The sequence below is a fragment of the Anastrepha ludens genome, chromosome 3 (genome assembly GCF_028408465.1).
Source record: "Anastrepha ludens isolate Willacy chromosome 3, idAnaLude1.1, whole genome shotgun sequence".
NCBI classification, from domain to species: Eukaryota; Metazoa; Arthropoda; class Insecta; order Diptera; family Tephritidae; genus Anastrepha; species Anastrepha ludens.
The window spans coordinates 93,702,935-93,730,248 of NC_071499.1; the positions used below are offsets into that span (position 1 = coordinate 93,702,935).

The 27,314-nt window shown below is 38.4% G+C and overlaps 1 protein-coding gene across 4 annotated transcripts in view; it reads left to right on the plus strand.

The window, feature by feature from the left end:
* The first annotated feature begins 3,928 nt into the window (after positions 1-3,928).
* Positions 3,929-27,314, plus strand: part of LOC128858475 (protein white) — a 58,318-nt gene continuing 34,932 nt past the window's right edge. The window contains exons 1-2 of one of the 4 annotated variants that reach the window (XM_054094778.1): positions 3,929-4,583; positions 4,925-5,145. In XM_054094778.1, coding sequence (XP_053950753.1) covers positions 5,071-5,145 — 75 coding nt within the window. In that variant the 5' untranslated portion in view covers positions 3,929-4,583; positions 4,925-5,070. The remainder of the gene's footprint in view (positions 4,584-4,924; positions 5,146-27,314) is intronic. The other 3 variants (XM_054094779.1, XM_054094782.1, XM_054094783.1) reach the window with 3 other exon arrangements.

Here is a 27,314-nt window from a genome sequence, read left to right on the forward strand (position 1 = left end):
GAATGATAGAAAGAAGATTGCGCCCATCAGAGCGTACGTGACGTCACGTTTGCTGAGTTGTGCAGTATTGCCAACCATTTGCTCTTCGCAATAAATTTAGTGCTTTTTTAAACCGAAAATGCGAAAATTTTGAAGTTTCGTGTTTGTTTCTTTTTTTAATTTAAAGCTACCGAAACTTTAAGTTAAAAAAAAACTGTATTTTATCCAAAAGATGGTTAAAAAAGGCCACTCCGAGAAGAAGATTTTAGTGCTAATGAAAATTTGTGGGTTCTTATAAAATTTGATATTTTGAAAGTGCAAATTTAATTTTTGGCTCCATTTAAGGTTATGCAAGAATATTAAATCTTCTTCCCTCAACTCTTCTTAAGATAGAAAACCTTTTTACACATTTTAAATAGCGTTTGAACGTATTGAATGCGAATTAAAACCATAGAGGTGTAATCGTTCCTTCCGATCATCAATTCTTAGTGGGACATAGGGCATTAAGCAAAAAAATACCAGAAAATACTAAAGAAACCATAATGGCATTTTTAAAAAAATAGTACCTTATCTAGTTACATAACCTCAAATAAAGCGTTTTTCAGTAAGAGCGCTTCAACTTTTTTTTTTGAATAAAACACAAACGGTTTGACTTTTTTAACTAAGTTTTTTTTTATTATCGAGTTTGAACATATACAGTGGAAAGCAAAACTGTCCGGATGTTTTGCATTAAGAAAGAAAGATAATGAAAACAATACAAATATAGGTATATTATTAAATATATGTATTTTTTTCATTTAATTGAATATTATTTTAAATTATAAAGCACAAAAATTCATATATTTGCTTCAAGAAAAATAGAAAAAATTAAGAAACAACAATTCCATTACTCGGACACTTTTGCACTGATTGCGGGATTTGCTTAAAATCAATTAATGTTGCCAATTCAATATTTCGTCCAAAGGCCTTTATTTTTAATTACGCTTTCAATACGTTTTGGCATACTCTCTACCAACTTTTGGATGATATCATGGTCAAGAGCTCGCCATTCATGCTGTATTCTCCCCCAAAGCTCGTCAACATTTTTCGGAGGGTTTTCATATGCTCCCAGCTTTCTCTTAACAATAGCCCATAAGTTTTCTATGGGATTCAGGTCTGGACTTTGTGCAGGCCATTCCATTGTCCTAAAAGTTTGGTTTTGTAGCCAGGTGGAAACTAATTTAGCCGTGTGCTTCGGATCCCCGTCTTGTTGAAAAAAAAACTTCTTCGGCCGGATAAGCACTCTCATCAACAAAATCCGGTAAATTTGTGTGGAGAATATTCAAATAATCCTCCTTCTTCATTATACCTTGGATTCTCACCAAAGGTCCAATGTTCCACCAGGTAAAACATCCCCACACCATAATACTGCCACCACCATGTTTCATCGTTTCCTTCACATGGTGCTTTTGGATGCGGTCATGCGGCCTACGGCAATAATATTCTTTTCCATCAGACTGGTATCTGTTCACTTTCGTTTCGTCTCTCCAAATAACCCGTTTCCAGACATCTACCGTCCAATTTTTGTGGGCCTTGCAGAAATGAAGGCGTCTTTTCACATTTCTATCGGAAAGTGCTGGATTCTTCTTTTTCACACTGGCTACTAAACCAATTCTCTTTAATGCGCGTCTGGCCGTCCAGGAACTGGCATTCTTGCCAATACTTTTTGCAGCATTTTTTGGTGTCTTGATGGCCTTATCATGTAGCAAACGCTCAATCTGCCGGGCATCACCATCAGAAAGCAGTCTTGGTCGACCACCTTGGTTATTATTGCAAGCTTCATTACATCATTTTTTTATGTCATTTACCGTAGATTTACTTAAATTTAACTTTTCAGCAATTTGCGGCATGAATTATTATTTTTCAACAAATTTATCACATTTAAAAGATTTTTTGTTTTATTGAATTTAAAATCGAGTTAATCACTTCACAGGCCAAACAACAATGCAAAAATACAGGAGTAAAAGATTGGCAACGAGCTAGCAACAAGCAAAAAAAATAACGGAACAAATACCGTTACATTTTAACAAAGTAATATCGAGATAATGTATATAACACAAATCAGTGCAAAAGTGTCCGAGTACTGGAATTGTTGTTTTTTTAATTTTTTCTATTTTTCTTGAAGCAAATATATGAATTTTTGTGCATTATAATTTAAAATAATATTCAATTAAATGAAAAAAATACATATATTTAATAATATACCTATATTTGTATTGTTTTCATTATCTTTCTTTCTTAATGCAAAACATCCGGACAGTTTTGCTTTCCACTGTACATTTAAGTATGAAATTCGATTTCTTTTGCATGACCACCGCGTGCACGTTTTACGAAGTCCAATCGTTGAACCCAATTTTCGACCACTCTTTTGCATAAATCGGCCGAAATTCCAGCAATTTCGAGTTCAATATTGGCTCTGAGCTCACAAATCGTCGCCGGCTTGTTACTGTAGACCAATGACTTCACATAACCCCAAAGAAAATAGTCTAGAGTCGTCAAATACCACGAGCTCGGCGGCCATTCGCCCGGTCCATTTCTGGAAATAATGCGCTCATCGAACTTACTCTTCAACAAATCAATTGTAGCGTGTGCTGTGTGGCTTGTGGCCCCGTCCTGTTGAAACCACATGTCGTCTAAGTCCATACCATTCAATTGCGGCCAAAAATAACACAGGCCAACAACCAAAAAACTTTTTCGATAATTTTAACTAAGGTTTTAAGGTTTTTTTATGCTGAAAACGAATATGACCTTGAAAATGCTCCAGCACGTCAGGATTTTTGGCAATTTGAGGTTAAAAAGTCAAAAAATGCAGATTTTGGCCATTTTTTAAATTTTTTTTTTGGGCAAGGTAAAGTTTTTTTTTTATTTTCCACAACGGCATCGCAAAGTACTAGTCCTCAGCTTTGAAATCCACTCATGAAGAAAGAACTAACCTAAATACCAAAAAAAAAAAAGCTAAATCAAGTTACGGAAACGGTAATCTGGCCATACTGGAGCTAAAATCACGTAACTCGTTGTCAAATTCGCTGAGAGCAAAGTAACGGGACCACGATAGGCGTCATCTTATTATTAACCCAATCGTGTTCAAGATTTAATAGATTCGTAAAGGGTAAATCAGCAGACAAGCTGATTTCCTTTTCTTCTTTCGCTATATACATTAGATGCCTGCATAAAATGAAATGACGAAAAGCCGCTCCATTCGCCCCATCGTCGTATGCTGCTAACGTTGTTGTTGGTCTAGTGCCATCTCCTTTAATAAATGCACCTTGAACTAATTCCAAAAAACCCAAGGCGGGTCTAATCCAGGTGAAGCAATAGTACTAAAATAAAATGTATATGTATTTTTATTTTACTTTTCAGATTGTCAAAGCTAGTTCGTTATTTCTAAGGCGAATGAATTCGCCTTGACAGAAATAATTTATTTTCAAAGCACTGAATTCTTATAGAATTTTCTAAAAACAAAACATAAACAAGTATTTGCCAATCTTGGGGATCAGCCAGACTAGCTGTTTTACCCATATCACATTGAACAAATTCGCTTTAAAAAAACGAAGTGACATTTCAGTACCCAAATTACGTTAGAAAAAACTTGTACTTTTAGAGGAATAAAACTTTAATGATTAGTTACGGCGTGACCAAAGGAAGTACAGTGAAAGTGCGAATTGACCACTGAAACTCCCTTTGCGAAGCAGTAGAACCAGCTAAATTTAGTTTATGTTCTATTTTATAGCATTTCATGTTTAAATTAGTCCCACTGGTATGCTAATTTTGTACTTGGAAGTGAAGCAGTGATAAAACGAGTCCGAGATATCTTCAGATTAAGAACATAATGAGATAATTACCTTGTCTAGAGAGTACTCGTATAATGTCACAATGAAATTTTAGTTAAGAAGTAGATAAGAAAATCTAACCAAACAGGAGGAACAGTACACGCAACTGGCAGTTGATCCATCAACAAATAGCACTCAAGTGTCAGAGCAGTCGTACGCAACAACAACAATGCATAGCAAGCGAATACCACTGATACGCAATTGGAAGCCCCATCAGTTACTTCACTCAACTCCTAACCGCTGAGCATCATTTGAGTTAATCTTTCATTCACCAGTGGCAGTAGGAACGCTTCTGCTTTGCTTAGAGCTCAGTTTGCTGTAGTCAACGGGCGCGCTCAGTACCTCCCAGTGTAATTGGAAGTAGCCACAACCACCTACTATTTGATTAAAGGTGACAAGCAAATTATTTGAGTAAAATCAACACGAAAAAAATACATATTTTTGTGGCTGGAGGTTATTTGTGGTGGTGAGAAGGACGAATGAATGAATACGTTCATGCGATATCGCTCAAGTGTTTATTGAATGGGTCAAAAAAATAGCATACATATGTACAAGTAAATATATAAGAAAATAAAAAAAGTTTGAGGCAAAACATTCAAGTTAATAAATTAAAAAAAAAGAAACCGCACAAGAGTAAAATTAGTATAGCAAAGAAGTGGCAAAACTCCATTATCGCACAACGCCTTCGTGAGTGCAGCTGAAATCGCGGCTCCAAAAGGCGGAAGTAATACTGTGGTAAGAAAATTAAATTTAAAAAAGAGCAAATAAATGACACACACAAACAAAATAGAAACCACCTTTTTCGCAAATTTAATTAAAAATTAAAAACTACAATACAGAGTTCGATGTTAAAAGTTTCTTTTGGATTTAAATTAACAGTTAATTACAATTAATTGATTTAGCATCAATAGCCACGCATTCGCAGAAAATCTCCATTCGCCGAATAATAGTATCGAAAAAATGCAAAATTGTTCAAAAAAAAACTTAAGAATTGCTTACTTTCACGCTGTTTGTCTTAATTCTCTTATTTTTTCGCTGTTATATTTCGTTCATCGTTCATTCTTCCTACATTGAAGTAGAACAAATTACGACTTTTTGGCAGCAGCCTGCAAACAAATACACAAGCAATCAAGAAAGTAGTAAAAAGTGAAAAAGTATTATCAAAAAGTGATAAAAAACCGAAACAACAGAGGCAGCAAAACAGTAGCAGACGAACTTTAAAATGGGTCAGGAGGATCAAGAGGTGTTGATACGGGGCGGCAAGGCCACCAGCACATCGGTCGAAAGTTTGAATAATGTAAGTAACTACTTGTAGGTATGTATGTATCAAAATATAGATGCGTACCTATACATACTTGTATGTATATACTTAGAAGATGTATGTATATATAAATACGTAGAAGTGCAACTGGGTTGTCTCAGAAAACAAGCATGAACTGCAAGCAAATCAAGAGGCAAATGAGAGACAGCTGAATAGAAGGACGAATGGCAGGACAGACAGTTATGCAGACGTACAAGAAACGCAGACAAACTTTTCTAATGGTAAATGACAAGCTGCGGGACAAACAAACACTAGCGGGTGAGTGCGCAGAGACACAAAATGCCAGACAGTAGTAGCCGATATACCAGAAAAGTGGACTTGATGAAGACGAGTTGATTGTAACACCAGCAGTGGCGAAAGACGAACAGAGATAAGTAGAACGATTGCCAGCGGGAGTTGAATGAATGAAAGTCCACGTAATTATATATTTGTACTAGTGAAGCTTTCCGATTGAATGAGATCTGCGTACCCTAAAAAAGAGAGTGTGAATCATCAATTTAAATGCATTATAAATAGGTGCAAATCAGCCTGCTTCGGCTCATTAATTTCTGTGCTTACTTAACAGCCGCAGCTTTGCTATCTGCAAGGATACAGATACCCAGAAAGCAATCAAGGGTCTCAATTCTTTGCAGGTGACATCAAAACTGGTACTGGAACGTTGTCATAAGCTGAATATATTAGGCCTGAACAATCAGGTACCATTCCCCATAGGGCACAGAAGAGTTACTGGAAACGAAATACCAGTTAAATTAACCAGGAGGGGGCAGCCTCGCCATTTATAGGCGCAGAGCTATTTTGAGGCATAGGAAATAGTAACTTGTCCTGTCTTATTCACGAAGTAAAGAAAAAACAAAAATCATACTGGATAATCTACCAGGCTTATTGCAACGAAAATTAATGATAGGAAGCTTTAACCTAAACCGTTTTAAAGATTGTTCGAATTAAAAAAAAGAATAATTTGAGAATCTGGACTGGATAACACCCTTGTTCTCGTGCTTAAAAATAAATAAATAATTGGTGCGTACACTTTTTTTAGGTATTTGACCCAGTTCCTCCTTCTATTTGGGGCGTGCGTCTTGATAAAGTTCCACAAATGGAGGCACCTACAGTTTCAAGCCGAGTCCGAACGGCAAATGGTTTTTTATGAGCAGGTTTTTCATAACAGAAATATACTCGGAGATTTGCCATTGTGTGCCGCCGCTGTTAGAAAAAATTTATTTTGCTGTTTGAGGCACGGAGATTTGAACTTAATCACGGCCGAATGATAGCCACGCACCAACCTATTATGCCACGTACAATTTATACCGGAGATCTCCATAGACAACTCGACAGATAAGAAACATTAAGTTCCCTCTCTAGGATCTTCATTGAGTTTGAGGGGTCCCCGTCAATGATTGCTTGCACTTGTTGAATAAAATTTCCTGATCGGACAGTATCAGAAAGGTTCTCGTGTTTATTTTGTTTTTTACAATAGATTCTGCATAGCCGTCAGATGCTACCAATTCACGGCGAACCTTCGGTAGAAATTAAGAAAATTTGAGATTTCTAAATCGTTGCGATTTGCACATATAGCGCCGATAACTGTTTTTCTCTTAATTTCTTCAGTTTAGTTGTAGTCCCCATTTCTTATCTGAAAAAGAGCAAAAAAGCAAACAATGGTTTCGGGATATTATAGTCACATATACATATGCATTTCCTCGAATATCGTATCCACCTTCGCCCTGTCCTTAGCGTCATTTCTCCCCTTATGATCGTTTGCCTTCAACTGTTTCTTTGGTTGGATATTGAACTCCATCTGGAATCGCTATGGACCAAACCGGTCTATACGCGACTGTAAGTCAACTAGTTCAACCTAACCCAATTCAATGATTCACAAAAATGGTACACTGACGGATCAAAAACACCTTATGGTGTAGGAGCAGGTGTAGTGGGGCCCAGAATCCACAAATCATACACTCTCACCAGGGGCACCACTATCTTCCAAGCGGAACTATACGCAATAATGGAAGCAGTAAACATCATGCAACGTAGAAACCACAGGAGAGTAAGGATTAAAATACTCTCGGACAGCCAATCAGTCCTAAAAGCTTTAGATAGCTATACATACAACTCAAAGACCCTCTTAGAATGCCACAAGGCACTCAATAATCTGGCATCCAAAAACAATGTATAATTAATTTGGGTACCGGGACATGAGGGATATGACGGCAACGAAAAGGCAGACTTTCAAGCCAAAAAAGGGGCAGATGTAAATTTCATCGGACCTAGTCCTATGTTCGGATTCAACAAAAACAACCTAAAACAAAAAATAAAATACTGGGCCAAAACTCTATTAAATCAGCATTGGAACAATGTAGAGGGTCTTAGACACTCCAAAAAGTTCTTAAGTTTCAACGCTAAAAGAGCCAACATGGCCCTCACGTTAAACAAAAAGAGCATTCGCACTCTCACAGGCGCCCTCACGGGTCACTTCACCTGCAACAAACACTTACATAAATTAGGCATAACTAACACCAGCACCTGCAGATTCTGCTGCGAAGATGAGGAGTCTATGGAACATCTCATTATCGAATGTCCGGGGTTGACGCACAGAAGGAAAAGGTTTTTAAACAAGTTCATGCTTACAGATGAAGACCTTCAATCACTCCCTCAGAAGGAGCTGGTACAATTCATAAGCATACTTAACAGTCAATAGACAGCATAGGGTGCACAATAGATCAATATGGTCGCAGTGCTAAAGGGCTACTCCTTAACCCTTTACAACCATTAACCATTAACATTAACCAATTAGTTGGGTCTTGAATGAGCTGAACCAAGGGTAACAAATTTAAATTTTGAAACATTAAATATAGGACTCATGAAATAAGGAAGGCTTGGGTTTGGTAAGTCCAACCTCGAAGCCAATGTGGACATGAAGTATCAAATTTTTCTAATACCGGCTCAATTCCCTTTTTCGAAGTCTTTTTCCCACAAAATTCAATGATTCAGTGGCCTAATAAGTATTAATGCGTTTTCCTTGAGCATTCGACATAAATTTTCAAATTGGCAGTAATATTGGCGACAGTTACAAACTTTCTCTGGTGAATTTTTAATAAAAACTTTTCACATTTGATATGCAGGGCCAATTTGAATCTCATATCCATCAAGGGCTCTTAAAATATAATTATTAGTGCTTACCAAATAAATATACGAATATCATCTCTTGCTAAACGAATGACACTCAGTCATTTTTCGAATTCTACAGTAATTGCAGTTCCTAATTTCATTTACTAAAACTTGCCTCCTACATATTTGCAAAGCTGCTAGGGCAAGGTACCTGTACTGTGTTTATTCTCAACAAAAGTAATATGGAGATAAGTCATCTACTTGAAGGACCCCCAACTATTGTCGGCATAAATTTTGAGAATGTCTGAAGCTGCGATTTATTATAAAAGATGTGCTTACACCATAATTAAATGAAAAAATGTGAATTGTAACAGGAAATCTGGGAATGAAACAAAAACAAAAAGTCATTTTATTTTACTCTATGTAATGTAAAGTAACACATATATGTACAGTTAGTAACAGAAGTAAGTATACACCGGACACGTTTTCAATTTTCCTCCAATCGATTCCTTCAAACAACTTAAGTTATAACAAAATTGTGTTTTATTTACATGAATGAAATACAGAAATCATATTTAATCCAAATAATGAAAAAATTTTAAAAAGGAACAAAATTATAGCTTTTTATATTAAACTTTATAAAAATTCATGTCTCAAAAGTAAGTATACAGTTCATCATATTATTAATTTGTGAAATCAAAAACATAATTAAAATCAAATCCTAGTATTTTGTAGGATAACCATTAGACTTTACAATCGCTTTAAGTCGTGATGGCATTGATTTCACCAAGTTTTCAGTTACAGCTGGTGGTATTTTATTCCATTCCTCTTGAAGGACGTTTTTCAGTTGTTCCTTATTTCTAATCGGATGTTTACGTATTTGCCGCTTTAACTGTTCCCATAAATGTTCAATTGGTATCCAGGAAATGTGGCGGTGTTTTCAGCTGTTTTCGCACATTGTATAACAGCCACTCTCGTACAATGTTGGATGTGTGCTTCTGGTCATTATTATGCTGGAAGATAAACGTTCCTCCAAGGCCTAATTTCGTAGCGTTTTCTTTTAAATTACTTTTCAAAATAGTTAAATAATCATATCGGTCCATAATATTTTCGATAAATACCAAGTTTCCAACCCTGTTCGCAGCCATACATCCCCATACCATCACAGAGCCTCCTCCATGCTTCACAGTGCCGGTCATATTGTTTGGATCCAATTCCACGTTAACTTTTCTCCAAACCGGTCATCAGATCCACAGATACTGAACTTACACTCATCAGAAAATATGACTTGGTTCCAAAACGTTTGGTCATACTTTTCATAATCTTTTACGAATGAAATCCGTTTACTCCGATTGACACTACTCAAGAAGGGCTTTTTCCTAACATTGCGCCCATGATAACCAGCACTATGCAAAACCCGGCGAATAGTTTGGGTGCTTAATTGTTTCCCAGTCTCATTTTCAACTTCAGATCTCAATTTGGGGGCACTTATTTTGGGGTTTGTCCTGATTTTCCGTACGACTAAGCTTTTTTCTCTGGGACTTAAGAACGGCGGACGCCCACAACGCTCTTTATTAGTGGTGCTTCCCGCACTTTTATATTTATTCACAATCTTTTGAACTGTAGTAAAGCTCCTATCTATCAAACGACCGATTTCTCGCAATGATTTATATTCCTTGTGATATATTTATTATAATCAATTTTTTTATTGTAAATCATCGGAAAGCTCTTTTCCTCTTGGTGCCATTACTAAAAATGTCACAAAAATTAATACAAAACGTAGGTACTTCCCTAAATTTGTATACTCACTTTAATTATTTCTTTTTAATAGCTTTAACTTTTTTAATCAATACTTAAAAATAAATATTGTGCTAACTGAACAATTGTTTGCTGTATACTAACTTTTGTGACATGAATTTCGCTGGCATCAAAGACAAAGCAAAGCGTGGATAACGGTACCTAAAACTTACAGATAAATTACGGCGCACATGATAGCTTATCCCAGTACACATTTACCATGTGTAAAATATTTTGATTACATATCAAGGAAAGCGGTAGCGTCAAACAATTCCATAAATCAGGCTCCTGTATACTTATTTATGTTACTAACTGTAAGTATTTCATATTTATATTTTTCCATCTGCTCTATTTATGCATACGCACACGTTTTTTCATAGCAGGTTTATATGTAAAGTACAAGTAACGGTTCTGTGGTTTTATCCGCTCGTCCATACAAGTTACGTACATATTGGAAAAAGTTGCAATCACGTACACAGCTATATTTACTAACAAGATACCCTACAGGGAATCGGATGGATTCTAATTTGTGCTTAATTGAGTTTAAAGTAGAAATAGATTGGGTTATATAAAAAATGTAGAAGAGCATTTGGATGTGTAGTAGGTGCTAAATCTAAGAAACTCAAAAGATCTAAGAAACTGAAAAAGTCCATGCATTGGTAAACGACTCTTAGTATTAGTTGCATAAGTGACAATGCAAATCCTTAAGTATTTCACTCGCGGAAGCTCTACTCTACCAAAGATTAGATACATATGTACAGCAATTCACATACCAAAGCATTCCAAATAAGTCTAAAAGCGTCTATGTTGTATGCAGAATACTCTCTGTATTGATTTTTTTGGATGGTTGGCAACACCATTTTGCCTTATCATTAATTTTGCGATGTTTTGAATGATTTTGCCTGATTAGTGCTGTCAATAAGACTTGCAGCTTCTTCCATTCCATTAATCTCTAAATATTAAACTGTGTTGCCATCACAAGAGCGTCTTTGCAGGTACTTAGTCTCTGTAAAAGGGCCTCACTTGGAAGCTCTGCGCAAAGCTTAACATTTGAATGCTTCATGAAAAATGGGGATTTTAAGGCTTCTGTGGGTATACTCGCATCATTCCGCTACCTGCCCTACCTGTCTGTCAATGGGTATTTACCCATGTCTCATTATGTCTCAGATGAAGATTTTTACAGTTGAAATCTGGGTCACCGAATGTCTTCGTAGAAATACAAATGGAACTAGACTTCATATTGTGCCAGAAAGTAAGGCAGCTTTAAAGGCCTTAGACAGGCTATGCCCAACATCAAAGTATGCAATTTTTGCGAATATGTTGGTAATTTTACACTTTTTGTATAGAAAATATTACTTTATTTATACGTATTTGTTTCATTGTCGTGTGTACCCGTGAAAGCGCATAAGCTGTTTCCGCTCGCGAACTCAAGGGCTGGGCATACCTGCATCACACTCATATAAAAGGACGTTGGAGTTTGTAAATGACTACAAACCACTTATGAACCAATTCAAAAAGAGCCAACTTTATGTTGGGTTCGCCGGTTTCTGCGGAACAGCCAAGGGTCGCACTTTAGAAATGATAAGAAGTTGGGAATAATCAGAGTTTGTTGCCCCCTGGGCAAGTAAAAAGGAAAAGGCAACCAATGAGATTCATGGGCTTCTCGAAGGACATCGGAACGGCTCACGGAACTGCTTTCCTAACAGAACACTATCTCGGCAAGTCCAGAGAAAACCATCTGCAGGTTTGGCGGAGGAAACGTGCGACTGCCGCTATAAGAAATCATAGTTTCATGTGCCTTTAAGAACGACTGTCATCTCCTTGCAAAATATGTATCGTGAAACCCTCTAAACTGCTAATCCGTTTAGATAGCTGGAATGATTATTGGAATTATCATTCAGAATATTGGGAATATGACTCTGTCCGCAGATCTTCATTGACTTATAGTATAGACTTTGAGTGATCTTATTTTCAGGTTAAGTACTAAATCTTTTCATATCGCAACGCGAGTTGTGCTCTTCATGATATTAAAACGAGTCATTTTAACCTCGATAAACCCACTATTCGACAATATACAACTGCATCGTAACCAAGAAGCCACTACTACTTTCTCGTGTGATCCTACAGAGCGCCTAGCATACCTGTACATTTTCCACCTTAAATTCGCTCTCTAAGTCAATAACCAGATTGTAGATCGCTACTAGTTATGCGTTCCTTGCAGGGTACTTTTATAAACATATACTACTATTTTTAATACCTTCATATATAATATATACACATGTGAATGAATTCTGGTTTGTAAGCAGTTACATTCACGCACCCATTTACTTTGCGGTTACCTTTAGGCGCCGTTAGAGAGCGCTCCCTGTTATACATATTATCGTATATGTTATATTATTACTTATACTCAAAATGCTACCTCCGAAGTCAATTGGTCAACTCAAGCGTAAAACTACGCATATGTAGAAAATGACACCTAGACGACATGCACAAATGAGCAATGGGTTGAGTGTCTCAGTATGTCTACTCAGTTTGGTATAACGGACAACAGTTATTTGAAGTATGTAAAATAGATAAATTCTACCTAATTTAACTATGAACCGTTTCTTAGACGTATTTCTTAAAGTCTCACCAGTGCTGATAATTGGTTAGTTAATTTCGATACCAATACTATGTAGCATAAGACGTCTGGCTACTTAACTATTTGCGCTCTAGACTAATCAATTTTCTTGTCTGATGCACAAAGTACTTATAAGTGCCACAGTTGTATACGAGTATATGTATAGTATGTCCTATAAAAATCTGAAAGTTTTTTAACAAAAAGGTGCAAATGGTTTTAATCTCATCATCTACTAGCCCTAAAACCCTTAGCCTGTCGATGGGGCATCATACATAGTTCATATTTTTCCTTCACGTACTAAGCACTTGTAACAGGTGGCGCTAAAGTAATCCTCCTCGAAGAGACTGGCACAACACGAGATGCTGCCAGGCGTAGCAGACCCCGGAGTAGCCGTTCTGCAGAGAATATTGCTGCTGTAGCCGAGCATGTCATGGAAGCGCCGTCGACATCGACCAGACGACGTGCCACGCAAATGGGTATCAGTCGACGGTCTTTACAGCGAATTTTGGTACAAGATTTGAAGATGTTTCCGTACAAAGTCCAGACGGTGCATCAGTTGTTAGCTGCTGACCGCCAATCGCGTCTAACATACGCTCAAGCCATCCTCAATCACCACCACGAGGAAGATGATTTTTCATAAAAAATAATCATGAGTGATGAGGCCCATTTCCATCTTAGCGGGTACGTAAATAAGCAAAATTTACACTTCTGGGGCACTGAAAATCCGCGTGTAACCCACGAAGAGCCCTTACACCCGCTCAAAGTCACTGTATGGTCTGCTGTTTTCGCTGGAGGAGTCATCGGACCTTTTTTCTTCGAAGACGTCGCGGGCCGAACGGTTACTGTGAATGGTGAGCGCTACAGAGCAATGATCAACGAGTTCTTTTTGCCGCAACTTGATGAATTGGGATTGGAAAACATGTGGTTCCAACAGGACGGTGCAACGGCACACACTGCACTTGCCAAAACCGATATGCTGAAGGATGCATTTCCGGGCGCCTAATCTCCCGTTTTGGCGATTTGCACTGGCCAGCAAGATCGCCTGATTTGACCGCTCCAGACTTCTGTTTGTGGAGCTTTTTGAAGTCGCGGGTTTATGTCAACAAGCCTCAGACTCTTGCAGCTCTTAAAGACAATATCCGTCAAGAATGTGAGGACCTATCGCCGGAAGTTTTGGCCAAAGTGACGGAAAATGCCATAAAAAGGGCTCAAATGACAATCAACTGTGGCGGCGGCCATTTATATGACATCATATTCCCGACTTGATGCAAAAAAAAATTAAAAGACCAAATAAAAATAATCCACAAGAAGAATCAAAGTTTTTCATTTTTTTTTTTTTAAATTACAGCCAAAAAACATCGCAAGGTTACTTTTGCGCCACCTTGTATTGTATATAAATATGTACTCCCGCCTCCGAAATGTACATTTTAGCTGAGAAGCATGCTTACATCTAGTCCAAGGACTTCGGGTACAATCATTCCCACCACAGTCGGCCGGATTTATATCTAGCCAAGAAATGTCTCTCCATCAGCATTCTTCTAATATTGCTAGTAAAATTAAGCTGCCAACGATAGTGAAATCCCTTGTCACGCTTTGAAAGCTTTGCTGCACCTGTAAACTCGTAGAGTGTGTCGAAACATCGGTAGTCGTATTTATTTTTTCACGATTATTCACGAAGTCCGTCAAAGTCTTCTTATGTTAGAGTAACGTAACTGAAAAACGCATTGTAGATATAAGAGGTGCTTATGTTAATATGGTAAATGTTGTCAGGGCTGCCGCAACCGAATGAGTTGGTGCGTAACTACCATACGGAAGTGCACAGGTTCGAATCTCCGGACATGACACATCCAGTGATATAAAAAGGTTTCTAAAAGGGTATTTCTACCATGAAAAAGCTCCTCAAAACAAAAAAACTCATCTGCTGTTCGGAGTTGGCATAAAACTGTAGGTGCCTCCATCAAGACGCACCCCACAAATAGCAGGAGGTGTTCAGCCAAATAGTCATTAAAGCGCCAATTATATACTTAATATATATACATTTTTGTCAGTCTTGAAGTCAAACGGGATAAATATTAAGTTAACCAAGGACCCAACAACCTCTTCTCAACGAGAAGTTCGTCTATCTAAGATTAATATTATATCATACTTGGGCTATACATTGAGTAGAAGCAAAACTTTTGCAAGAAATATTCCATTCGAAAAAATTATTGTATTTTTCGGACTTTTTCTTATTAGGTGCCGTAAACTCCACAAAACAGGAACGATGACCTCTGTATTATTTTCGTATTCAATGCAATCTCGCAAGAAATATAGAGAACTGACTTCAACTCCCTCCGTTTTGTAAGAACGAAGAAAGAAGGTACTGCTATGAAGCTCTGCGCAGTCATAACGCTGGATATAAAAAACGCGTTCAACTCGGCAAATTGGTCCAACATACTGCTGTCTCTAGAAAATTTGAAGATACCAAGCTACCTACTGAGCATTATCCGAAGCTATTTAAGCAAACGAATTTTACGGTATGACACTGATGATGGCCCAAAAACATATGAAGTCACAGGGGGAGTTCTACAAGGATCGGTTTTGGGGCCAACTCTTTGGAATATTATGTATGACGGGGTTCTGAAATTAAAACTTCCAGCAAAAACAACAATCGTAGGTTATGCGGACGACATTGCGCTAGTTGTAGTTGACAAGCGACTGTATCATCTAGAAGCAAAATGCAAGGATGCGGCAACGAGAGTACAGCGTTGGCTCAGCAATGCAGGTCTAGAGCTGGCAGCCCAAAAAACGGAGGCAGTGCTGATAAGTGCTCGGAAGAAAAAGGCGACCATGAAACTCTCAGTTGGTGGGCACGAGATACTCTCAAAGGAGGCAATAAAATACCTAGGTGTAATGATCGACTCGAGATTGAGCTTTAAGCAACATTAGCAGCAGTTAATAACAAAGCAGCGGCGGTAATGGACGCTCTCACAAAAATACTACCGAATATAGGTGGTCCACAAGGGGAAAGAAGGAAACTATTATCAACAGTCGTGGACTCAATCATACTCTACGCGGCACCGGTATGGGCAGAAGCAAAGAACATTCACATGCGTGAAGTGGTGCGCACACACAGGCGGAGTGCATTACGGGTTTCATGTGCATATAGAACGGTATCAGACGATGCAATATGTGTTGTAGCCGGAAAATTGCCAGTTGATATTCACGCAAGAGAGCTTCGCCGCCTCTATAGCGAGCAAGGAGCTAAACCAACGGCAACAGAAAAAGCCATCGAACGAGAGCAATCTATGTATGAGTAGCAAAGAAGATGGGAAGAATCACTTAAAGGGCGCTGGACGTACAAGTTAATATCACATCTCGAGCAGTGGGTAAAAAGAAAGCATAGTGAAACTGATTATTACCTTACGCAGATACTCACCGGTCATGGCTGCTTTATGGAATATCTCCACCGCTTTCAGCTGGCAGAAAGCCCACTCTGCCCAAGCTGTCCTAATGCAATAGAAAGCGCGGAACACGTGGCTTTTCATTGTGATCGCTTCGCACGAGAACGTGCAATACTTGAAAGGGTTTTGGGACACTCAGCTAGTCCTAATGACATCGTACAGGACATGTGCTCATCCAGTGCTAAATGGGCGGCGGTTCGAGCGTTTGCTGGCAAAATTATGCTACGACTCCAATTCATCGAATGGGAGCGCAAGACCCAGCAACAGCAACTACAATTGCAATTACGAAATGGAGATGAACTGTTTCCGGGCAGAATGACGACAAACACAGACACTTGAGTGAATCACTCACAATAATATCAGACAGAAGAAGACTGGCGTTTTCAGATAGACAATTTTTTATTGAGTTGGAATACCTCACCACTGAGGAAATCAGGTATCTTAAAAAGTTTTTGAGCAGTTGACATTGATTTTAGGTGAGAGCGGACCAGGTTCACCATGCCCCATGTCTAGACATGAACGAATTTTTAAAGAAAATATACCCATTTAAGATACGTTTCTGTACGAACTACTGTTTAGCGTCATAAAAATCTTGAAGGATTTGGAACTAAAGAGTTTTTGTCTCAAAGTATCACAGATCTAAGAACATAGATATGTGGAGATTACGGACGCATATTGTCTGGAAAGATATACGACACCATTTATGTGAACTAATCTGCATGAACAAACAAATGTTGTCATAACTTATCTTCAAAGTGCAGTGGTGTGCCTTTCGTATGGAATTAAAATATTATATTTGTTTCTTTGAAAAACTTTGGTATTTACTTCATTTGTGGTTTGACAGCTTGTACCCACTTAGTATATATAAAAAAGTATTTTAAAATGTTAACAAATATGTATAAAATCATGTGTATTTATGTATATACTTGGGATTAATGATATTGTTCTCATAAGTAAACGTCGCTTTTTACATTGGCAGCTTTGTGGTTAGTACAGCTCTCGCAACTGTTTAGTGCATAGTTGAACGATGTGCCAGAAATGTATGTAAAGGGTGATTTTTTAATAGCTATAGGAAAGTTTTTCAATAAAACCCGCGTCAAATTCAGAAAAATGCATGCAATTTTTATTTAAATCAATAGTAGAGTCCATATAAATTAATGTTTGAAGATTATTTCATGCAAATATTGACCGAGACTGCGCTTCAAATGGTCCATCCGCTTAGTCCAATTTTGGCATACTCTTTCCAATGTTTCGGCGGGTATCTCACATATAAATGCTTTAATGTTGTCTTCCAATGCGTTAATTGAAGCAGGCTTGTCTGAATAGACATGAGCTTTCACATAGCCCCACCAAAAATAATCTAAAGGCGTTATATCGCACGGTCTGGGTGGCCAATTGACAGGTCCCGAACGTGAAATAAAATGTTCACCGAACTCGCCTCTCAACAAGTCCATTGTTACGCGTGCTGTGTGGCATGTGGCACCGTCTTGCTGAAACCACATTTTATGCATTTTGGGGGAAAAAAGTTGGATATCATTTCTCCGTAGCGCTCACCATTCACAGTTACGTTACGCTTCGCAGCATCTTTGAAGAAGTACGGTCCAATGATACCTCCAGCCCATAAACCGCACCAAACTGTGACCTTTTCTGGATACATTGGTAGCTCTTGCAATACGTACCCATTGATCCAAAAATGAGCTTCGACGCTGAACACAATTTTTGGATAAAAAAGTGGATCTTAAACTTTCTTAACAGAACATGCATTTTTATAATAAAATTCAATGATTGGCAAGCGTTGTTCGTTTTTTAGACGATTTATGGTTAAATGATAGACCAAACTGAAGATGTTTGACAGTGAAACAAAACTCGAAACTTGCGTCAGCTGCTTAAACCAACTGTTTAAAAAAATAATAGCTAAAAAATCACCCTTTATATGTGCCTTATTATTATTATTATTATCATTATTAGGCTACTGCGCACTGCGACCAAAATAGATCTTTTGTACAAAGCCTGCTGAGGCACCCTATATTTTGAAGCCTTTTAAAAATTTTAACACATTCTGGGGTTTATTGTTCCATAGTTTATATTGAGGTGCAGCAATACCACCAAGGTGCTACAGCCGTTTTTTGTCTAGTGCAGGACATTTAAAAGGAATGTGTTGTGAATTTTCAATGTCGATTTCAAAGATTATGGTCTCAGAGAGGCTAATTTTGTTTAAGTGATATCTCATGCTACAGTGGCCTGTGAGGTAACCAGTTAAAAGTTTTAAGTTCACTCTGCCAAGTGAAAGTAGCTCATCGAAAATTCCTCTGTCCGGCGTTAGGAATTGTTTTGCATGTCGCTGACCGATAGATTTTCGCCAGTGTTCAACGAACTTCTTCACTTCCCACCTCTGGAGAAATTTTTTGATGTGGCCTTTTGTAAATCCACAGAAAGGTGGCTTAGTTGGCCCTCAATTTCGTGTCGTTGGCCCTCGCGTCCTTCGTGTCTAGGAACCCAGCCCAATAATATTGTGTTGTAGTTCCTCAGGCAGTCATTTACCATTTTTGAGGTGATTGTAGTTGATAAAAGGGCTTTCAAAGCCGCCTGACTATCTGAAAGTATATAAATGTGAGTTCCTCTCATTTTTCTATGGAGACATTCCCTCACACATATCTCAATGGCATGTATTTCTGCCTGGAAGATAGTTGGGTAGTGACTCATTGGAATCGATTTTTTTAAATTTGAGCCCATTGATTTCCGCCCCTTTTACCATCTTCTAATTTCGATTCATCAGTGTACCGTATCTGGGATGCGGGTTTGAAGGTGATAGAACTATTTGTCCAGGCCGCACGTATCTTAATGGGGATATGGAAGCTCCAGAAGGGAATGGGTTTGGGAGATAATGTATCCACCGTGTGAAGAATAGGAGTGTGTCTGAAGTCTTCTAGGATCTTTAGACGTCCTTTCATATCTCCACACTTTAGGTCGGAGTTACCTTTTAGCCTTAATCCGCTCAAACGTGCTTCTTTTTCAGTTAAGATGGGAAGCGGTGGTATGCACAGGGGCACACCTATTGCGTCAGTTGGGCATGATTTCATTGCTCCTGTTGTTACCGAAGCAGATGAGGCGGTACAATTTGTTGAGATCATTTAGCGCCCTTCGTTGCTTAACTTTGGGCCACCTTACTATGGAAACATAGGTGACTATGGGATTTACAACTGCAGTGAATGTCCAATAAGTCATTCTGGGGCTGAGTCCCCAAGCCTTTTCCAAAAGGCCTTGTTTGGGCATAGAATGCCCTTGTGGCTTTTACAGTAACTTTCACAAGATGAGCATTCCAATAGAGCATTTTGTCAAGGTTGATACCAAGGTAGTTCGGTTCTGTGGAGGGTTCAAGAATTGATTCATTTTGGGCAATGCACTTAATATGATGCTCCTTTTCCTAGCGAACGGCACCGCGTAGTTTTAGATGGGTTAATTGAGAGCCCTTCGTCGGTGCACCATTTGTTTATTACGATGAGGGCTTGGTGCATGCGGCTAGAAATGACCTCCTCATGCCAGCCCACTATATATACTACCAGGTCATCAACATAGCCTTGAGTGCGGAATCCTAGATTGTTCAGTTTGCGGAAAAGTTCGTCTATTACTAGTGTTCACAGAAGAGGTGAGGGTACTCTCCATTGCGGGCAACCTCTTGTGGCCTTGATAGACTTTATTCTTCCTCCTAACTCTACATACATAATTATTCACGCACATGCATTCGGGTTTTATGTAATTTATATTGATCGGTGCATAATTTCGGTATCAACATAGCCACAAAACACAACAACTAAAAACTTTTCGTTCAGGCTATGCCAAAATTACTTTATAAAATCATTACGTCTTAGTGTGCCTAGGAAGCAATGTGCCCTCATACTCATACGCACCGAGCTATATCAAATTTGGGACAAATCGGGTGAAAAGTATATTTAAATCGGGCTATATAAAGAAAGATTGTTTGGCTATCTTCTCTTTAATAATACCCTTAACAATGTTACCAACCATTCAAGTATAAATGCAAAGGGAACTGTTTTATTTAAAACGGTTCAGTTGCTGGCTTACTCGAACGCCATAAATATAATTGCGTCCTCGCTGACACTTGAAAGGAGCCTTCGAAATTATAAAAACAACAGCAAAAATTTGGGCTTAGAAATAATGAAGCCAAAACTAAAGCGCTTTTTTCAACTTCATCGGAGTCCGTCAGACACAATGTGGGTCAAATACTCAAAATCGGTGATTATGATTTCGAACTAGTGAAGAAACTTAAGTACATACCTAGCGCATGAAGCAAAATTTCTGCAAAATTTTATCACAAAATCCCTATAGTGAACCGCTTCTATATCACTTGGTGCAATCTCCAAAGAATGAAGATTTCACTGTAGCGTTCAATTATTATACCCGTCTCGCTCAGCAATGCGGATAAACAGAAGGTGCTGATCTTGAAGATCTGTACGCGCACCCTTCTGTAATAACCACAATAAAGACCAATAGACTACAATGGGCAGGTCACATATTATATCATGGGCTAATACCGATTACCCATCCCAACAAATACTCTTTGGAAAGAGCCGCTTGCCGCTGAGATGGATTGGTGGTGTATATGAAAACGTAGGTTTTTTGCTATTTCGGCATGAAAAACACAGGGATGAAACCGAAACAATTGAAGTATACATACTTTGAACCAACAATGACGATGTTGATAATAAGATTTGTGTAGTTATTTGTTCTCATATCATTAATGCACACTTTAAATGTAAGCCAAATCGTACCATAAATTCTACTCTACGAAACGTAGCAGGCCTTTTCCACGCATGGTCGCAAAAGCTCCTCAAAAATGGTACAGCAATAGGCCAGACATATAAACACATAACGAACGAAATAAAAATGTAGACTCATGGCTTATTTAACTATGCACCGCATTTTATCTCAAGCATCTCAAATCAGTTGCCATATCACCTTCTTTAATAGAAACTTTTATACAACTATGCACGCACATACCTATGTACATACATACATATTGGGGCATATGTACTTAACACACTTCTTGCCTTATCTTTGCCACCAACTTTGAAAATATAAGTATGGGCATATGTATGTATGTGAAAGTGTTTATGTAATATATATGCATAGAATACCGTATAATGTCCCTAATTGCAATAACTCTTTGGTTTTTTACTAAATATTTTAATTTAACTTAAAAGTTAACCGTAAGAAAATCCTTATTGAAATTATTTACTTTCATGCATTAACAATAAATGAAGTTTTCAGATTGATTTTCAAACCTTTTTATCGCACGATATTATTATACTGACTCCTATTGTGAGTGTCGACTGGCAATAGATAAATGACTATTGAATAGTAAAAAATTTGTGAAACTAAACTAAACACAGATGGCGCTATTTATCACTTTATCGCGTTAGCAATACTGAATATATATTCATGACAAAGCCTCATCCAAGGCGAATTTATTAATATTAATAAATCCACCTTGGCCTCATCCCTAGGCTTTGTTTATCAGTATCTGTCATTTCGCTGAAGTATAAACAACGCAGTATTTTCGTGCTCCGAGTATGTCAACTTTCGTGCCGTCGAAACGCAATTTGCGGGAAGCTTTGCTTTTCTGCTTCAATTTGAAAAAAAAATACAGCCCAAGCCCGTGAATTGCTGCAGGAGGCCTACCCAGACCATACTCCGTCGATTTCAACATGTGAGTACTGGTTTCGACGATTCAAAAGGGGTGATTTTCACACCGAAGACAAGGAGCGTCTTGGCCAGCCCAAAAAGTTCGAGGACGCGGAATTGGGGGAATTGGTAAACGAGGGCTCGTGCCAAACCCAAGAAGAGCTTGCTGAATCATTGGGCGTTGATAAATCAACCGTTTGCAAGCGTCTAAAAGCGATGGGAATGATCCAAAAGCAAGGACATTGGGTCCCGTACGAGTTGAAGCTGCGCGACGTCGAACGGCGATTTTTTACGTGCGAATTGCTGATCGAGCGACAAAATCGGAAGGGGTTTTTGCATCGGGTGGTGACTGGCGGCGAAAAATGGATCCACTACGATAACCCAAAACGCAAAAAATCATGGGGTTTGCCCGGCCACGCATCAACGTCGACGGCCAAGCAGAATATTCACGGCAAGAAAATCATGCTCTGCATTTGGTGGGATCAGGTGGGCGTCGTATATTTTGAGCTGCTCCAACCGGGCGAAACAATCACGGGGGATCGTTACCGACTGCAATTGATGCGTTTAAGCCGGGCATTGAAAGAAAAACGGCCGGAAACGGTAAAAAGGCACGACAAAGTTATTTTGCAACATGACAACGCTCGGCCGCATGTTGCTCAACCTGTCAAAAAATACCTTGGAACGCTTGACTGGGAAGTGTTACCCCACCCGCTGTATAGTCCAGACATAGCTCCCTCCGATTATCATTTGTTCCGGCATATGAGTCTCGATTTGGCGGACCAGCGGTTCTCCTCGTATGAGGCTACCAAAATATGGGTTGAGTCATGGATAGCCAAGCAGCGGCCAGAATTTTGGAGAAACGGCATCCGGAAATTGCCCGAAAGATGGGCGAAAGTTGTAGCTAGCGATGGCCAATACTTCGAATAAAATATTTTGTACCGTTTTTTCACAATAAAGCCCCAAATCTTCGAAAAAAACCTTTAAAACTAATTCAACCTCCATAAATTAAATGAATTTGTGTATTACAGAACTAAAATGGTAAGTAATAAAAACAATTTGTGCGTCTGGTCCAGCGGATGCAAGTTCAACAAGACTTAGAAAAAGTGATTTGCGCAAAGGCGCAAGCGAAAGCAAGTAAGGAATCCATACCAACAAACTTAGAATTGTGCAAATTTATGTATTTCTTATAACTGCTATCAAATTTTTGAAATCAAAAACATAATTAAAATCAAATCCTAGTATTTAGTAGGATAACCACCACCAAGTTTTCAATTACAGCTGGTGGTATTTTATTCCATTCCTCTTGAAGGACGTTTTTCACTTGTTCCTTATTTCTAATCGGATGTTTACTTATTTGCCGCTTTAAATATTCCTATAAATGTTCGATTGGGTTTGTATCCGGGGACTGTGGCAGTGTTTTCAGCTGTAACAGCTACTCTCATACAATGTTGGATGTGTGCTTCGGGTCATTATCCTGCTGGAAGATAAACGCTCCTCCAAGGCCCAATTTCGTAGCACTTTCTTTTAAAATATTTGTCAAAAAATTTAAGTAACCATATCGGTCCATAATATTTTCCTTAAATACTAAGTTTCCAACCCCGTTCGCAGACATACATCCCCAAACCATCACAGAGCCTCCTCCATGCTTCACAGTGCCGGTCATATTGTTTTGATTCAATTCCGCGTTAACTTTTCTCCAAATTTGTTCACGCCCATCAGATCCATAGATACTGAACTTACACTCATCAGAAAATATGACTGGGTTCTACAACGTTTGGTCATATTTTTCAAGAACTTTACGAATGAAATCCGTTTACTCCGATTGACACTACTCACGAAGGCCTTTTTCCTAACATTGAGCCCATGATAACCAGCACTATGCAAAATCCGGCGAATTGTTTGGGTGCTAAATTGTTTTCCAGTCTCATTTTCAACTTCAGATTTCAATTTGGGGGCACTTGTTTTGGGGTTTGTCCTGATTTTCCTTACGACTAAGCTTTTTTCTCTGGGACTTAAGAACGGCGGACGCCCACAACGCTCTTTATTAGTGGTGCTTCCCGCACTTTTATATTTATTCACAATCTTTTGAACTGTAGCAAAACTCCTATCTATCAAACGACCGATTTCTCGCAATGATTTATATTCCTTGTGATATATTTATTATAATAAATTTTTTTAAATTATCAGAAAGCTCTTTTCCTCTTGCTGCCATTACTAAAAATGTTGCAAAAATTAATACAAAACGTAATAAGTTCGTGCGGTTTTTTTTCGAAATTTGAAACTTTATTGACGTAAAATGGTTACAAATTTAATATTCAAAATATTGTCCATCGCTTACTACTACTTTTTCCCATCTTTCTGGCAATTCACGGATTCCCTTTGTGAAAAATTCGGTCGGTTTTGCCGCAATCCACGAATCGATCCATTTTTTGACTTCATCATAATTACGGAAGTGCTGGTCAGCCAGGCCATGTTGCATCGATCGGAAGAGATAGTAATCGGATGGCGCAAGGTCTGGACTATACGGCGGGTGGGGTAGGACATCCCATTTGAGCGTTTCTAAGTATGTTTTGACCACTTGTGCAACATGTGGCCGAGCATTGTCATGTTGCAAAATAACTTTGTCGTGTCTATCGGCGTATTGCGGCCGTTTTTCTCGCAGTGCTCGGCTCAAACGCATCAATTGTCATCGGTAGACATCCCCCGTAATCGTTTCATTCGGTTTCAGTAGCTCATAATACACAACACCCAGCTGGTCCCACCAGATACACAGCATAACCTTCAGGCCATGAATATTCTGCGCCGACGTCGATGTTGAAGCATGGCCAGGGTATCCATACGTTGCCCGACGTTTTGGATTGTCGTAATGGACCCACTTTTCATCGCCAGTCACAATTCGATGCAAAAAACCCTTTCTTTTGTGCCGTTGAAGCAGTTGTTCGCATGCCATAAAACGGCGTTCAACGTCTCTTGGCTTCAATTCATACGGCACCCAATGGCCTACCTTTCGGATCATTCCCATGGCTTTTAAACGTTTGGAAATGGTTGATTGATCAACTCCCAAAGTTTTTGCAACCTCTTCTTGCGTTTGAGCCGGATCTTGATCGAGCAATTCCTCCAATTCGGTATCCATGAACTTTGGCGGCGCACCCTCGCGTTCTTCGTCTTCCAAGCCAAAATCACCACTTTTAAAGCGTGCAAACCACTTCTGGCACGTTCGCTCAGATAGAGCATGCTCACCATAAACTTCCACCAAGATACGATGACTTTCGGCTGCTTTTTTCTTCATATTAAAATAATGAAGAAGAATTCCCCGCAAAAACACATTATTTGGCACGAAATTCGACATTTTCAAGTGTGGTAAAAATATTGTTGTTTACGCTTCAAATAAAAAACTTATACTGACGTTTGTGCCTTACGACAGTAGCTCTCCAATGAATGTTTGGAAATGTGGATCGATGGAATAATAATCAAGTTACGCCATCTGTTGTAAAACCGCACGAACTTATTGATAGTCCTATTACTTCCCTAAATTTTTATGCTCACTTTAATTATTTCTTTTTAATAGCTTTAACTTTTTTAATCAATGCGTAAAAATAAGTATTATGCTAACTGAACAATCGTTTGCTGTATACTAACTTTTGTGACATAAATTTCGCTGGCATCAAAGACAAAGCAAAGCGTGGATAAGGGTACCTAAAATTTACAGCTAAATTAAGGCGCATATGAAAGCTTATCCCAGTACACAAATACCATGTGTAAAATATTTCGATTACATATCAAGGAAAGCGGTAGCGTCAAACAATTCCATAAATCAGGCTCCTGTATACCTATTTATGTTACCAACTGTATGTTAATTAAATTTATTAAGTAAAACTTGCAAATCACATACATTTTTTGCTACAAGGATTAGATGCATCTCTGAACTTCCTTCTCTTGACTTCGCCTACTGCGTCAAACCACTTTTATCTTCACTTTTATCACAAAACCTCAGCTCAATAGCATACATTTATTTGGTTTTCGTTAAAAAAATATGTATTTCAAAGTAATAAAAAGAAAATTAAATTCTGTAAAAATCTTGGCAAAGTGACACAGCTGTTAAAATTTAGATGACCATTCACAATAGAGTACATTTTTATCGATTAAGTTACAAAATACAAAATATATAATAGAATTGTGTGAAACAATTGTGTATACGCATATTTAAATAATTTTTTTACTTAATGAAAAACAAAATTATTTTGAGTGATGGAAATTTTTACCTTGACCTTTACGCGCTCATTGCTTATTTTTTTGTATGCTGCAGCTGTCCAGGGTTATTAATTTTATGGCACCTATTCTACATATACTATATTTTTGGAATGATGTATAAGTTAAAACTCAAAACTGGGCAACTCTTTTTGTTCTTATTTGATATTGTAAGTTAAATGGCCTCTCTTTTCATAGGGCAAAGATTCTTAGAATCTATCTTGCTCACTTTTGGTGTGGTCACTCTTACAATCACCGTTATCTGTGAAATATTGAATTTATATTATGGCAATTTTATCCAAAACACCATTTGATAGACGGTCTGATTAATTGCCAGCCCACCTGCTTTGAGGTACGGCTCCGAAATTCATAAAGCATGACCTTTCGCTTAAAGTTTTCCTTATATTTATATCTGACATCAAGAGAACTTGCAGAACATCATTTTTATTGCCAGCCATCTTTTTTGCACTCCCATTATTATCAACCCTAAGTTTTGTTCGCTCGAGGTATTCCTCTATGTCGACTAGCACGACTAACGAGTTAGCACTGAAAAGTTAGCAAAAAAAAATCCCATCATACAGTTCACAGGATGTGACGGCCATTGAGGTGGAAGCTGCTGACGGTGTCAGCATCACACTTGCATCCATCTATATGGCACATGATCGGCCAGCACCGCCCGAGGAGGCTTGTGGGCTTGTGCTTGAAGGAGCCAGGAACAAAACCCTGCTACTCGGATGCGACGCCAACGCGAGGTATGCGTTGTGGGGAAGCTCTGAGACAAACGACCGAGGTGAGTCTTTATATAATTTTATTATTAATACTAACTTATCGGTATGTAACAGGGGTAACACTCCCACTTTCACCTTTCCTAGTACGGAGTACTTCAGAGGATGGGAGGAAGTGATTGATGTTACTCTACTGTCTGAAAACAGCTCAGTAAGGGTAGATAATTGGAGGGTATCCAATAAAAGGTCCTTTTCTGATCATAGTTGGATCCTCTACGATTTAGATCTTAAGGTAGATCCACTCCTACCGTATCGAAATCCTTTAAGAACCAACTGGAAGAGGTTCAAAAATGCAGTAAACAAGAGGATAGGAGAGATTCCTATCCCTCAAATCACTCTCACGGAAAACCTTGAGAGTAGGGTCATAACACTGGAAAAGGCATTTAGTAGGGCCTACAAAACGTCCTGCCCCATAAAATTTAGCAAAAAAACTCACCCTCCTTG